Below are 16,485 nucleotides of genomic sequence, written 5' to 3'. Positions count from 1 at the left end.
GCTTTGGGCATGAAAATTGAAGTGTAGGTGTGGAAAGATATAAGTTATTTGTACACAAATCTTAGGCACATTGGGCCTTGGTCTTATATTTTTAAACGTAAAAAAAAATAAAACAGATTCTGGAACGCCCTCTCTCGGTTGAATGAATGCAATTATTGCATTTTCTTCATTGTTTCAAAGCAGTAAATGAGTTTTCTTCTCTTCAATGCTGTGATTGCGCTGTAAAATGACAGATGAAGGTAAGCTTTATAGCCTATACAGTCAAGTAAATTGTACTTTATAAAATGTCAGTATTAGTATTGGCATCAATTAGATTATATAAAGTGGATATGAAGGCCCTGTTTAGTGTCACATTGCTCGTGATGTTGATGAGGAGAGCAATTTTTGCTACCCGGAGACTCCGCAGATGACCCGCACAATTAATGACAGTACCTGGCAGGTATCTCGCCTGTATTCGCCCAGAGGCGCGCACGCAAATCCTTTTTACCCGCAGCCATGTTAAGGCCCTGTCACACCTTTCCGAGCAAGCTACGCGGGGTTGTTGCGTGTACTATAGGGATTTTCCTGCATACCGGACAATTTCTGAGGTCGGACAAGGATTTGGGCGAGTTTTGCATGTGTCTTCTAGACGCGTGCTACTAAAGTTCTACTTGAGGGTATTCTGTGGCCTGTGGGACATGCGTGTCAGGCGCGTGGGGATGACAACTCAGTGAAGAAATTATTCCTCTGAAGGAATAACTATTATTTTGGCAGAGGTCTCAGAGAATGTCATAATCCTGGCCCGCAGCTGTCTCTCAACTAACCAGCAAAAAGGCAGTTAACTGACCCTCAACTTGCACGCTGGTTAACTGCCTGTGACTTGCGGCAGCTACGAGCCTCCTACTGGTGTTCTGCGTGGACCTCTGCTGGCAATCCCCGCGAGCCACCCGGAAAAAAGTTTTTAGCATGCTCAAAACTTGGCTACGGGTAAATCGGACTTGCGTGCGCAACTACGGGCGGCTACATGCTATTTACTGTCACAGTGCAGGCCATCTGCGGGGACCTTCACGTAGCAAAATTATTCCCCGTAAGTCACAAGGAAGATTTGCCTGGAAAGGTGTGACAAGCCCTTGAGCATGCTCAAACTTGTTCCGGGTGAGTCGTGAGGATTGTCCGCATGTGTCCACGCAGAACACCAGTAGAAGGGCCGTAGCGGTAGCACTTCGCAGGCAACTCCCATGCAACTAGCCCGTAACTAGGTTAGTAGAAACTCTCCCAAATTCTTGTCCGCCCGCAGAAAATGACCCTGCGTGCTGAAAAATCCATACACGCAACAAGCCCGCGTAACTTGCCCTGAAAGGCGTGTCATCAGGGCCTTTATGTGTGTGTGTGTGTGTGTTTTTTATAGGACATTATAAACACATACAGCAACTATCTCCAGTCTCTCACTCTTCGTTAAATAAGGTCTACCAATTATTTTGTTCATCAGTTTCATTTCTTTGCGGTAGCATTAAGGTTTCACGTTGGCGATAATTTTCATATTTCCCATATTTCATTACATAACGTCACAAAAAAAAAAATCAAGCAAAACAATTTTACCCAACAGCTATATGAAAATACAAATGCAATTTGATACGGTTATATTATGTATAGACATGATGATTATCAATAATGATATACCTTGTATGTGTAAAACATGGCTTGTATAAGTTTTTTGCTGTCGTTCAACATAATCGCTTTATTTGCGGGTTGTAATCAGGGCCGGCGGAGGGTTTTCAAAAGTGGGGTGGCCCACTTCCGGGTTTCATGAGCGGAAAAGAAAGAAAAAAATGGTCTTCCTTCAGCTCATCTTTATCCTTCCACTTCTGGGTTTCTTCAACTGACAAGAAAAAAAAATGTCTGCAACTGCCTATTCTGATTTCGGCGATTCTGATGAGAAAAATAGAGAGGAATGTGGATACGTGTGTAATCATACGTCACCAATTTTTCTTTATTTTTAACTTTAATTCTATGAAATCAGGAGATTATCACTGGTTTATATGTAATTAGCACAATAATGTAAAAGAGAGATCTATCATTATGGAAATAGGTAAAGTTTGAAAGTTTTAAAGGATTTCGATGTATAACTGGCTGAACTACATATTGTATAAATTATATGCAGAAGAAAGAATGTTTAAAGAAGAGAGTAGAAAGGATATGGAAAAGACAGGTGAACAGTGTTACAGACAAGTCGAAGACAAGAGAATGTAACAGAGAGAGAAGAGATGAGAAAGGTATAACGAAGGAAAAAAAGAAGAGAATGTACAGAGAATTCAGAGGAGCAAAGTATTATAGCCAGGAAGAGAAATGTTAAGGACTAAAGGGAACTACATATTGTATAAATTATATGCAGAAGTTATATAGAAGTTGTAGTCTATTATCTTCTAAAGGGAACTACATATTGTATAAATTATATGCAGAACTACATATTGTATAAATTATATGCAGAAGAAAGAATGTTTAAAGAAGAGAGTAGAAAGGATATGGAAAAGACAGGTGAACAGTGTTACAGACAAGTCGAAGACAAGAGAATGTAACAGAGAGAGAAGAGATGAGAAAGGTATAACGAAGGAAAAAAAGAAGAGAATGTACAGAGAATTCAGAGGAGCAAAGTATTATAGCCAGGAAGAGAAATGTTAAGGACTAAAGGGAGAAGAATGTTACAAACATGGAGAAAGGAGAATGACACAGATATTTCAAAAGAGAAAATGTTATAGGGGGACGAAAAGAGACGGTCAATAAAAAATTGTACAGGGGAGAATGCTAGAGAGAAGAATAAAAGGATGCTATAGAGAATTCAGGAGAAAGGAATGTTACGAACAAGTATGTACAGAGGAGAAATGTGACAGATAAGAATTAGAAAAATGATGAAGAGAATTAGGAAGAGAGGAGTGTTACTAGTAAGAAGAAAGGAGGCTGTTACAAAAAGAAAGAAAACGAATACTATACAGGGAAGAAGATTGAAAAATGCTACAGAAAATTCATAAGTAAGAATGTTACGGAAAATTAAGAAGGTTTGTATACACGTAAAGGGCTACTTATGACATTGCGTTGGAATTAATGCTATTTGAGGACCTGAAACCATTTTTAGACCATGCGCAGCGGATGCCCAGCTACAACTCATATATCCAAAGCTTGCATAATAATTTTTCTGCTTCATTTCGGACCGCTCTCTCTACCCCCCACACTTTCCACGTTATACTGTAACCCCATAATATAGGCTTTATACAATACACGAAAATGGCTGCTAGTGATATTGCTTTAGAAAAAAAAAGAAATTTGAAGGCCTGAAACCACTTCTATTTTCATGAAATTGAATGGAACTTGTAGGGGAGATATCAGACTACAACTTCTATATGGAAACCTATGAGAACATTATTTCTCTACTTCATAGCGGACCGCTCTACTCACCCCCACCCCCTTCCCACGATATAACTCCATAGCCTTTGTACACGAAGATGGCGGCTTATGACATTGCTTGAGAAAATATGATTTTTGAAGGCCTGAAACCACTTATTTTTTCATGAAACTGAATGGAACTTGTAGAGGAGAAATCAGTCTACAACTTCTATATGGAAACCTATGAGAACATTATTTCTCTACTTCATAGCGGACCGCCCTACTCAGCCACCCCCCACCCCTCCCACGATATAACCCCATAGCCTTTGTACACGAAGATGGCGGCTTATGACATTGCTTTAGAAAATATGATTTTTGAATGCCAGAAACCACTTATTTTTTCATGAAACTGAATGGAACTTGTAGAGGAGATATCAGTCTACAACTTCTATATGGAAACCTATGAGAACATTTTCTCTACTTCATAGCGGACCGCTCTACTCACCCCCCCCCCCCCTTCCCACGATATAACTCCATAGGCTTTGTACACGAAGATGGCGGCTTATGACATTGCTTTAGAAAATATGATTTTTGAAGGCCAGAAACCACTTATTTTTTCATGAAACTGAATGGAACTTGTAGAGAAGATAATAGACTACAACTTCTATATAAACCTATGAGAACATTTTCTCTACTTCATAGCGGACCGCTCTACTCACCCCCACCCCCTTCCCACGTTATAACTCCATAGCCTTTGTACACGAAGATGGCGGCTTATGACATTGCTTGAGAAAATATGATTTTTGAATGCCAGAAACCACTTATTTTTTTCATGAAACTGAATGGAACTTGTAGAGGAGATATCAGTCTACAACTTCTATATGGAAACCTATGAGAACATTTTCTCTACTTCATAGCGGACCGCCCTACTCACCCCCACCCCCTCCCACGATATAACTCCATAGCCTTTGTACACGAAGATGGCGGCTTATGACATTGCTTTAGAAAATATGATTTTTGAAGGCCTGAAACCACTTATTTTTTCATGAAACCTAATGGAACGTGTAGAGGAGATATCAGACTACAACTTCTATATGGAAACCTATGAGAACATTTTTCTCTACTTCATAGCGGACCGCTCTACTCACCCCCCCCCCCCCCCTCCCACGATATAACCCCTTAGCCTTTGTACACGAAGATGGCGGCTTATGACATTGCTTTAGAAAATATGATTTTTGAAGGCCTGAAACCACTTATTTTTTCATGAAACCTAATGGAACTTGTAGAGAAGATATCAAACTACAACTTCTATATGGAAACCTATGAGAACATTTTTTCTCTACTTCATAGCGGACCGCCCTACTCATCCCCCCCCCCCCCCTTCCCACGATATAACTCCATAGGCTTTGTACACGAAGATGGCGGCTTATGACATTGCTTTAGAAAATATGATTTTTGAAGGCCAGAAACCACTTATTTTTTCATGAAACTGAATGGAACTTGTAGAGAAGATATCAGTCTACAACTTCTATATGGAAACCTATGAGAACATTTTCTCTACTTCATAGCGGACCGCTCTACTCACCCCCCCCCCCCCTTCCCACGATATAACCCCATAGCCTTCGTACACGAAGATGGCGGCTTATGACATTGCTTTAGAAAATATGATTTTTGAAGGCCAGAAACCACTTATTTTTTCATGAAACTGAATGGAACTTGTAGAGGAGATATCAGTCTACAACTTCTATATGGAAACCTATGAGAACATTTTCTCTACTTCATAGTGAACCGCCCTACTCAATGCACCCCCCCCCCCCCTTCCCACGATATAACTCCATAGGCTTTGTACATGAAGATGGCGGCTTATGACATTGCTTTAGAAAATATGATTTTTGAAGGCCAGAAACCACTTATTTTTTCATGAAACTGAATGGAACTTGTAGAGGAGATATCAGACTACAACTTCTATATGGAAACCTATGAGAACATTTTCTCTACTTCATAGCGGACCGCCCTACTCACCCCCCCCCTTCCCACGATATAACTCCATAGGCTTTGTACACGAAGATGGCGGCTTATGACATTGCTTTAGAAAACATGATTTTGAAGACCAGAAACCACTTATTTTTTCATGAAACTGAATGGAACTTGTAGAGGAGATATCAGTCTACAACTTCTATATGGAAACCTATGAGAACATTTTCTCTACTTCATAGCGGACCGCTCTACTCACCCCCCCCCCCTTCCCACGATATAACTCCATAGGCTTTGTACACGAAGATGGTGGCTTATGACATTGCTTTAGAAAATATGATTTTTGAAGGCCAGAAACCACTTATTTTTTCATGAAACTGAATGGAACTTGTAGAGAAGATAATAGACTACAACTTCTATATAAACCTATGAGAACATTTTCTCTACTTCATAGCGGACCGCTCTACTCACCCCCCACCCCCTTCCCACGATATAACTCCATAGCCTTTGTACACGAAGATGGCGGCTTATGACATTGCTTGAGAAAATATGATTTTTGAATGCCAGAAACCACTTATTTTTTTCATGAAACTGAATGGAACTTGTAGAGGAGATATCAGTCTACAACTTCTATATGGAAACCTATGAGAACATTTTCTCTACTTCATAGCGGACCGCCCTACTCACCCCCACCCCCTCCCACGATATAACTCCATAGCCTTTGTACACGAAGATGGCGGCTTATGACATTGCTTTAGAAAATATGATTTTTGAAGGCCTGAAACCACTTATTTTTTCATGAAACCTAATGGAACGTGTAGAGGAGATATCAGACTACAACTTCTATATGGAAACCTATGAGAACATTTTCTCTACTTCATAGCGGACCGCTCTACTCACCCCCCCCCCTCCCACGATATAACCCCTTAGCCTTTGTACACGAAGATGGCGGCTTATGACATTGCTTTAGAAAATATGATTTTTGAAGGCCTTAAACCACTTATTTTTTCATGAAACCTAATGGAACTTGTAGAGAAGATATCAAACTACAACTTCTATATGGAAACCTATGAGAACATTTTCTCTACTTCATAGCGGACCGCCCTACTCACCCCCCCCCCCCTTCCCACGATATAACTCCACAGGCTTTGTACACGAAGATGGCGGCTTATGACATTGCTTTAGAAAATATGATTTTTGAAGGCCAGAAACCACTTATTTTTTCATGAAACTGAATGGAACTTGTAGAGAAGATATCAGTCTACAACTTCTATATGGAAACCTATGAGAACATTTTCTCTACTTCATAGCGGACCGCTCTACTCCCCCCCCCCCCCTTCCCACGATATAACCCCATAGCCTTCGTACACGAAGATGGCGGCTTATGACATTGCTTTAGAAAATATGATTTTTGAAGGCCAGAAACCACTTATTTTTTCATGAAACTGAATGGAACTTGTAGAGGAGATATCAGTCTACAACTTCTATATGGAAACCTATGAGAACATTTTCTCTACTTCATAGTGAACCGCCCTACTCAATGCACCCCCCCCCTTCCCACGATATAACTCCATAGGCTTTGTACATGAAGATGGCGGCTTATGACATTGCTTTAGAAAATATGATTTTTGAAGGCCAGAAACCACTTATTTTTTCATGAAACTGAATGGAACTTGTAGAGGAGATATCAGTCTACAACTTCTATTTGGAAACCTATGAGAACATTTCCTCTGCTGCATAGCAGCAACCCCCTTTCTACGTTATATCTCCATATAGGCTTCATGAAATGATAATCAAAAAAGAGAGTCAGACAAAACAACCCGTCGCAAGAATGTCATGAATTTGAATAATTATGCACTATTTTCTCGCGTATGGCAGTTTGTGTGTGTGGTGGTGTTATAGTAATGAATGTTCGTGTGTCTTCAGCAAACGGCACAACTTTATGAAGACACTATAATACTCTACTTTTGGATTTTCTGAAGGTCATATTATAGAGATACCATGATTCACCAGAAAGTAAAGAAATATCTATCAAAAACAATATTTTTTTTAATGCTAATGTTGTGTTGTTCTATAATCTGTTATTAGATGAATCATTTTCATATATTTTGTCATGAAAGAGCAAGTCAAACTTCACTATTTTGCTACTGGTTGAATAAGGACTTATTGCTCAAGGTCACCACAAACATATCAGACCTGCAAGTTTAATGCTTTGTTTGGGGGAAAGCTATACTGAAGCCCAACATGTTAGTGTGTCACATTTCATTCGCTCTGTTTCCAAAATATTATGAGTCTATCTAGAGTTTGCAATTGATTACACATTTAGAGAAGATGCTAAAGGCAAAACCTGTGTGAAAGATTTAGAATGATACTAAGTGAATTGGATTTGTGTGTGTGTGTGTGTGGAAACACTGCTTTGTTATCATTCATATCACATCTATTATTTTGATGCTTTGTGTCACATGAAAAACGAAGAAAATTATAAGAAGACCGATAAGGGTCATTCACAAACATCACCTTGTATTTTTGGTCATCCAGCAAACCAAGGCCTCTCAAACTACCGTTCCATTCCATTACAGTATTATAAACAAAAATGGAACAGAAAACCCTCGCAAAATCTGACAGACTTTATTGTTAGTTTTTGCCATGGCAAGTAGCAATACTACAGTATAGTACTTATAGGAGCTAAAGTTGTACATAATGATTATCACTATATATGCTCTCAATAAATCATTACAGGAAAGTTAATCAAATTTGGTTGAAATTGTTAAGTGACAACTGAAAATATGCTAGGGTACATGTGACCCCTCAAATATTCCATTGAAATCAGACTTTATCAAACCTTGGATTCATTTTACTGGCGTCGAGAGGCACCAACTACATTCCTATCAGATACCATAGGCCTATACTGTACTCGAGAACTGAACTGCATCTCCATTCCTCCTCTCCGAGAACAGCGAGCATTCCAAAACCGACTAACGGTTGATCACAGCGGCCAGTCTTTCTTCTTCATATTACGATGTAAATTACACTGTCTGTAACAATTTTAAGTGTATAGGCTTAGAAGGAGTGAGACGAAGAAGAAAAAGAAAAAGAAGAAGAAGAAAAAGAAGAAGAAGAAGAGGAAGAAGAAGAAGAAGAAGAAGAAGAAGAAGAAAAAGAAGAAGAAGAAGAGGAAGAAGAAGAAGAAGAAGAAGAAGAAGAAGAAGAAGAAGAGGAAAGAAGAATAGGAAGAAGAAGAAGAAGAAGAAGAAGAAGAAGAAGAAGAAGAAGAAAGTATGTCGCTGGGTAATAAGTGGAGAAATCACGGATAATAATATAATATTGATCATTGTTTAACCTCCGTACACTCTTAAATTGGCAACGCCGATCAGCGATTTCTCATAGACTTTCTACAGCATTGACTTTACACGCGATTCCGGCGTACTTCCATGCGGGCTCTCTATATACCTAAATACTTCATCCGTCAGACTATACTCACGCAAAACGCTTCCCGCCTGTGGGTGGAAGTTGGTTGGTGGTTTGCATGGCGGCTGCAGCTCTGTCGAATTCGTCGGACAGTGTCTCGTCCCAGTCAGTCGGGAGTGACTTGCCCGTGGTCCAACCGTACTCCCTCATCACGATACGGCAGACGACAAAGGGCTCGAACCAGACTTCGCTCTCGTCGAAGAAGCTCAGACATTTGAGTATGGACGTGGAACCACTGCGGGGTATGCAGATGAAGTACAAGCGAGCCCGCTTGTTGCTGGTGTCGTCTGGTGCCGACATGATCGTGACAGATATAGGCTATTACAGAAATGTAGGTGAAATGCAGGTGTCTTCACGAACTCTTGGCTTGATGTTACCTGTGCTGTGTACAGGCACTGTGATGGAGACCCAGGATATACACGGTGTATGTATGCTCTCATGCAGGGCGGCGAAAAGCTCGATGGCAAGTTGTGTGGACGTCTTACGTTCTGTTCGACTTTTCTCAGCGCTGTTGCAAGAGAAGCGTGGACACGACGTATCATATATTCGGTCTTGAGCAAGCAAGAGAGAAGGGGGGGGGGGAGGAGGAGAGACAGACACTACCAAGAAAGAAAAAGAAAGAAGGAAACAAAAGGAGAGCGCGCGAAAATGGGTTGAAGAGAACCCCTCCCCCCCCCCCCCCGAAAACAAAACATATATATCACATTTGCTATCAGGGTCCAATAATGTGTAAACAAACGGAAGTGGCGTATACCTGTCTGTGACACTTAGGGGAGAACTTTTTCTCATGGCTACTGCACGAACTGTTCATTCTTTGTTTCATTACGTTTTATTACTTCAAGACAAAGAATTGATTAACGCAGCCGAAAGGTCATTGGAGTCCATTTCGCGCAGCACTCTTCTCAACACGGAACACCGCTGAGGAGGAGAAAGACACACGTTGCTTTTATGTTCTATTTTGACGAGAAATTACTGTACAGCACGATGCACTAAACGCACAGGAAATATGTAACATGTGCACTACACGGCGTTTTACTTTTTTTTTTCAACAAAGTATTAGTACAGTGAAATGAAAGGGTTAATTTTTCTTCATGGACTAGAAATAACCGAAAAGACATGCTTGTATAGGTTCCTTAGCCTCCTATGTATAAATCCAGTGCTCATATTGCACCATATTACGTGAGACGAGGCGGTAGACTTTTTGTGATTATTTACTGTATAGGTCCAACGGAAGAGACTCAATTGAACTTTGGTCTCTGATAGCATGCCTTCATTCACAATTCAAGACGTCGACTTTTAAAGGAGAATAAAATCGAAATACCAAGTGGATTGAGGGAAATTCAGCAGTATCAGTAGAACACATCAGCGAAGTTTTGAAGAAATCCAGACAATCCGTTTAAAAGTTATGCATTTTTCAAGTTTCGGTGCCCCAATCGCTGAATGAGAAGACTTCAACATTTCGTGACATCACGCATGGACAACGATACAAAGAAAATATAAAGAAAAAAGTAATATATTTTCACTGTTCTAGCATAATGAAAGAGCACTTGTCATATACCTCATTTCAGAAAGCAGGCGGAATAATAATATTATTATTACCCTTAACGTATGTGAGCAGCAATTAAAAAATGTGTAATTTTCATTGAAAAATTAATTTCGTAGAATTATCTGTCTATTTCTTTGTATCATTTTGCAAGCGTGACGTCAAAAAATTTCGTAATCTCGATTTTCCTCAAACTTCGCTGGTGTGCTCACTATTGCCTCATTAACGTACGTACTCATTTGGTATACATTCCCCTTTAATAGTCGTGATGAAACGGAGAATTCGGAAAGCAACAAAATGATAACGTGCATGAAATAAGGGTCATGTATAGTAATTGTGGGCATTTCTGTGGAAAAATCCTGCTGGACACTGCTTTTCTTTCAATCACGATAAATTGAAAAAAAAATCAGAATGAATTACGATCATATATACTTTTCGGTTGACGATCCCTCTTGATAACAAACCAAAATTCATATCAATCACCTATCCACCCTATACAAGCCGATTTCTACAAACACATTAAAACACGCTTTTATTATGATTTCCAAGTCTGTACTATCGATTGAGGAGGTGTAGAAACCTTTAAAAAATAGCAATTAAATGTAGTTTATATTCTCAAAATGGGTTTTTGCTTCAGAACGCATGCAATGATGCTCGATTGCTACGTGAGGTATGACAAATATCTCAACTTCGAAAACTCGCCAAAATATGAGGCTAGTCAAACAAAGAGCGAGAAAATTTGTCATATTGTGATGAAATGCGAGTCTGCAAAGTATCAATACACTGCTGGGTTGCCATGGTTACTCGATATGGATAGCCAATGCATCATTCCTGTTGTGTGTTTATTGTGAGCCTGGCAGGTATCTTGAGGAAAGCTGTTTGTCACCCTTCTCACACAACACATAGATTCCTCTCATCTGATTGGTTAAAAGTGGAGTCATGAAAATAGCTGTGCCCCATTTTTGATCAAAATGACGTCATGATTTACTGTGCTCGGGGCATAGAATCAACTGTGCCCTGTAAATAGGTTTGGAGACAGTCGCAACCCCGTACACATAGATCACTCGTATGTACGCACCAATGATACGACCGCCGCGCTGTCGATCAGCGTTGATTACGAGTGCTGTAAAAGAGACTAGAATCTATATTTTCGGTATCTATATTTCGGAATCTACATTTTCGGTATATAAAACAAATAATGACAGCTTGACATTCGGGGCACAGTTAAAATCATATAGGCCCTCGGTGATGTGAAAACCATAACTATGCCCTCAGCTTCGCTTCGGGCATAGTTATGGTTTTCACATCACCTTGGGCCCATAATTTTAACTGTGCCCCTCACAGCAGTAATTATTTGTATACTATGTCATTCAACAGATCGCATACACAGCATACACATTATAGGTGCTTTACATGCTGCTTTAATAACATAACATGGAGATTTTCTCACAACAAATTCTCGACACCATGAATTATAGCAGCTTTATCTTAAAAACAACCACACTTTCATTATGAAATTGGAATATCAAATAATTCTTCATTTGTTTTTCAACCTCTTGAATAAAGTGCTTTCAATACCTGTTAGAGTGATTTTTAAAAATCTCACATTTCCATATTTTCAATGAACCTTTAAAATTTTAATCTTGTCTATTTTTACAAGAAGTCATGAAGTGAGCGTATTGAATGATGTCAATACCATTGCACAATAATGATGACGTGTCTATAATGATGACAAACTTTTTTTTTTCAGTTTTCAATAGTAAAGCAAACCAACACAAACGTACACTAACTTTTAGCAAGGATATAGAACAAAAAAAAAAAAAAAAACAAATCTACACTACGTAACAGGCATTACTATTTCAGAAGAATGGTCAAGACTTAGTTCTGTCAGCTAATTAAGGAGAATTAAACAAGAAAGGAGAGTTTTGGCAGACTCTCAAATGTGACTTGTATTCCATTTTCAACCGCAATCAGTCACATAACTGTTAGTTTGAAACAACAACAACAACAACAATAACAACAACAACAACAACAACAACAACATGCAAACATTCATAGGTCACACATTCACGGTTTGTTACAGCGGTATAGGTACCATATCATGGGAAAAGAACACGTTATTCCCAGTACACCTCCACGTCAGAGGGTTATTGATTTTTGTTGAATCAACGAGCGACTGTGAGCCATTTCATTATCAAAACCGATCACCCTGTGACAATTTCGAGACCTTTTCTTTAAAATCTAATGTCACTGTCAAAGACTGAACACGTATAGCTACCTATGGTTAGAGATATACAAATTTAGTACTGCCTACATAAAAAAAAAAGAAATAAAAAGTCCAGAAAGCAACCTTTCTTTTTGCCTCCTTAATGGGATATGTTTGTTGCTGTTATTGTGTATAAATCTAGAATGGCGGATCGATGTACTCGATAAAAATAGTAATACAAATTTCACCTTTTTTTTCAAACTTTTATTTCAAACGGCCGTCCTCAACTTTTATTTTCTGAATCATTTGTCGGAATATTCTGTTGAAACTCAGATCTCAGCCTTGCCTTTGCTGGGGTTTTCCAATTAATGTATGAATTTTGTGTTGTGCACCTCTCATTTGCCTTTTTTCCCTTCTTCTTCTCCCCCAAACCCTTTTATTATATATATATATATATTTTTTTTTTTTTTTGGGGGGGGGGGGGTGTAAGAGTTGATTGACTCTGATCCAGTATTGACATAATTTTTAATCCCTCTTGCATTATGCACATATAAGAATGTTCTCATTAGGCATGACAAACATTTACAATATACATTGAGAACTGTGCAAATAGTAACGCCCATATACGCATTTTGTGAAACAAGCATATACTCTAGATCATTGTAAGTCGACAACAAACAAAATATTGCGGTTCCCTATATCCACCAATGAATAATGCTCTTTTAACTGATAGAAAATTTAAATTGGAAGAGAGAGAATATAAGCAAAAACAATGATCTTCGTAGTAGTCGTTATGATTGATCTTTAAGTTGCTTTACGGAGTGAATCTACTTTGGTAGACTTCCTCGTAGAATTTCATCCCCCGATCGACGGCTGAGAGTACGTCCTCGGTCAGACTGGATCTCTCAGGCCTAGGCCTGCTCGACGTTCTCGGAATGAAGCACGAGCTGGTGATCGCCGTCCCGTGGAAGTCGGACAGACTGTTGTCCATCATCTGGGTCACGCCACCGGGATTCTTCCATTTCATGATTGGATCCGTGGACGCGTCCCACCGGAGAAGCCCCTCGTGGTAAGGCAGGCCGGCTTCTGCGCAGATCTTCTGCAGAAACGGCTCAGGATTCGCTAAGAAGTCCTCCGTGTCGATGACCAGCGGGTTGGGGTCTAGTTCTTTCCGCACGTGCTGCCACACCGTGTGCAGTTTCTCGTAACAAGTGCGCTGACTGGCGTAGTAAGGGTCGTCAACCTGCAGATCGAAGTCCTTGTCCTCTCCGTGGAACTTGCCCAGCTTTCTCCATGCACCAATCGTCGCCTTCCTGAAGGATGAGATGGCACGATACGGATCTCTGATGATGAAGACGAACTTGAAGCCTGAAGCTTTGGGTGGCAGATATTGCAAGCGCTTGTAAAACGATGTCGCCATGTCCTTCACAATCACAACTTTCTTGGAAGAATCGTCGATGGCCTTCTTCACTTCAGAAAACCTGAGGTGAGAACAAAATATAATCATGGCAAATTATTCCGTCTGTCAAATTTAGGAAAAGCGCCAGATTCTTTACCGCAACCACACCTCCATGAAGTATTCGACCAAAAGTATAAGTCAGTTTAGAGAAGGTACTCTCTGCCTTAGCCAAGGGGTTATAGCAGAGGGGTCGGAGGGGCTCGCCTACCAGTGCTCAGGCCAATCATTTCATAATGACAGAATAAGATTACGACTGAGACAGAATGTCAAGAGCCTCAAAGCGACAATGTCAAAACTCATCATTGCTCTCCAGTGACCTCTTGGCCTAACGAGGTCCAACAAGACTGACAGCAGAAAGCAATGTCACTCCGCGCTAGCACACCCTATCACGGGCGTGCATTTTACGATTGCACAAACCCGCAAGGCATAACAGCGCTAGCCATGCCAAGCTCCATGCTCCACCTTTCAACTTACACACACAGTGAGAATCAAATTTCACTGGCACACATTGTTTCAAATTCAGGCATCATCTTCAGACGGTGCTTTAAATACTACTATTTGAACATGTCGAAAAAGCAGCAATCGCTACCATCGCCTACCTCTTCCCCGTATCATGGTCCCGAGGTCATGGTACTGATAGTTTAGCAAAACGAGGGGGGAAATGTCAAAGTTGTTCTCGTAAAATGAATGTCAACAAAATTTATAGTGATCTTATCCGGGCATCGGCATAGCACATTGTGCTGTCAAACCGGCCGTCTTGGCCCAAATACTTTTAACACTAGAAAAATAATGGTTCAAATTTGCACCCTATTTGTCCCTATACCAGCACCATGGGGTGCACATTTGTACCTTTTATTATGCAAGTAGAAAATTAAATCTCTTAATATTCATATTCGTACCTACAAAGATGCGGACATATCCATTAGAGTGTAAGTTTGATCTTACGAGTAAAACCTTAGTACTCGTGGTCCAAATGTTTACTTGACAATGTATTAATGTTTATGGTGCATGTTTGTACCCTTGATTAGCACAAAACTGAGGGTGCAAATGCGCACCCCTGCAGGTTCAAAATTCAACATATTGCACCTCTAAGGGGGCAAATTGCTTATTGCGGTGCAAAGTTGCACCCATTAGGTTGGTTGTATTGGGACAATTTTTGGGTTCAAATTTGAACCCGTATTTCTTAGTGTGTATGGCAATACTTCTTGGCAAGCCTTGAGCACAAAATTAATACACAATGAAGATGTAAACGTTTGTATGAATTTGGACATAATGTGTTCGTAATGACAAAGTGTAAAGAAGTATTTCATTATGCTATTTTCTCTGCCTGAAACACACCCAGTCAGACTACTCACGCAAAGTGCTTCCCGCCGGTGAGTGGAAGTTGGCTTACGGTTTGCATGGCGACTGCAGCTCTGTCGAATTCGTCGGACAGTGCCTCATCCCAGTCAGTCGGGAGTAACTTGCCCGTGGTCCAACCGTACGCCTTCCTCACGATGCGGCAGATGACAAACGGCTCGAACCAGACGTCGCTATCGTCGAAGAAGCTCAGACATTTGAGTATGGACGTAGAACCACTGCGGGGTATGCAGATGAAGTACAAGCGAGCCCGCTTGTTGCTGGTGTCGTCTGGTGCTGACATGATCGTGACAGATAGATAGGCTATTACAGAAATGTAGGTGAAATGCAGGAGTACTGGTGTCTTCACGAACTTGGACTTGATGTTACCCGTGCAGTGTACAGGCACTGGAGACGCAAGTTATATATGCTCTCATGAAGGGCGAGAAAACGCTCGATGGCAAGGTGTGTGGACGTCTTATACGTTCTGTTGACGTTGGTACGACTTTTCTCAGCGCTGTAGCGAGTAGCGTAGACACGACGTGTGATATATTCGGTCTTGAACAAGCAAGAGAGAAGGGGGGGGGGGGGAGGAGAGCCAGACACTAGCAAGAAAGAAAAAGAGAAAAGCCAACAAAAGGAGAGCCCGCGAAAATGGGTTGAAGATAACCCCCCCCCCCCCCCAACAAAACATAATATCATATTTGCTATTATCATGGTTCAATCATTGTGTAAACAAAAGGAAGTGACGTTTACCTGTGACCTGTCTGTGACACTTACAGGGGCGTACTTTTTCTCATGGCTACTGCACGAACTGTTCATTGTTTGTTTCATTACGTTTACACTAGTACTTCAAGACAATTAATCAACGAAGCCGAAAAGTCATTGGAGTCACATTTCTTGCAGCACTCTTCTCACCACAGAACACCGTTAAGGACATGAAGGAGTGGAAAGTATATGTTGCTTTTACGTTCTATTTTTAACACTTGAAGAGATTATTGTACAGCACGATGCATTAAACGCACAGCAAAGATATACAGGTATGTTCACTACACAAAGTACTGTCCTAGTACAGTGAAATTAAATGGTTGATTTTTTGTTCATGGACTAGTAGGAAATGAAAAGACAGTTTTGTCTAAG

At 40.4% G+C, this 16,485-nt stretch overlaps 1 protein-coding gene and 1 pseudogene across 1 annotated transcript; both read right to left on the bottom strand.

Moving 5' to 3' along the window:
• LOC140234575 (uncharacterized) overlaps positions 1-9,099 on the bottom strand; it is an 11,635-nt pseudogene extending 2,536 nt beyond the window's left edge.
• A 4,263-nt stretch (positions 9,100-13,362) lies between these two features.
• Positions 13,363-15,649, bottom strand: LOC140234697 (uncharacterized). The gene is made up of 2 exons (XM_072314733.1): positions 15,363-15,649; positions 13,363-14,029 (listed from the first exon to the last, which is right to left on the bottom strand). The coding sequence occupies exons 1-2, from the start codon at positions 15,647-15,649 to the stop codon at positions 13,363-13,365; spliced, it is 954 nt and encodes a 317-aa protein (XP_072170834.1).
• Between the last annotated feature and the right edge of the window lie 836 nt (positions 15,650-16,485).

The sequence above is a fragment of the Diadema setosum genome, chromosome 11 (assembly GCF_964275005.1).
Source record: "Diadema setosum chromosome 11, eeDiaSeto1, whole genome shotgun sequence".
In the NCBI taxonomy this organism is placed as follows: domain Eukaryota; kingdom Metazoa; phylum Echinodermata; class Echinoidea; order Diadematoida; family Diadematidae; genus Diadema; species Diadema setosum.
Note: the sequence above shows the minus strand (reverse complement) of the source record. Positions and strands in the feature narration are given on the sequence as shown.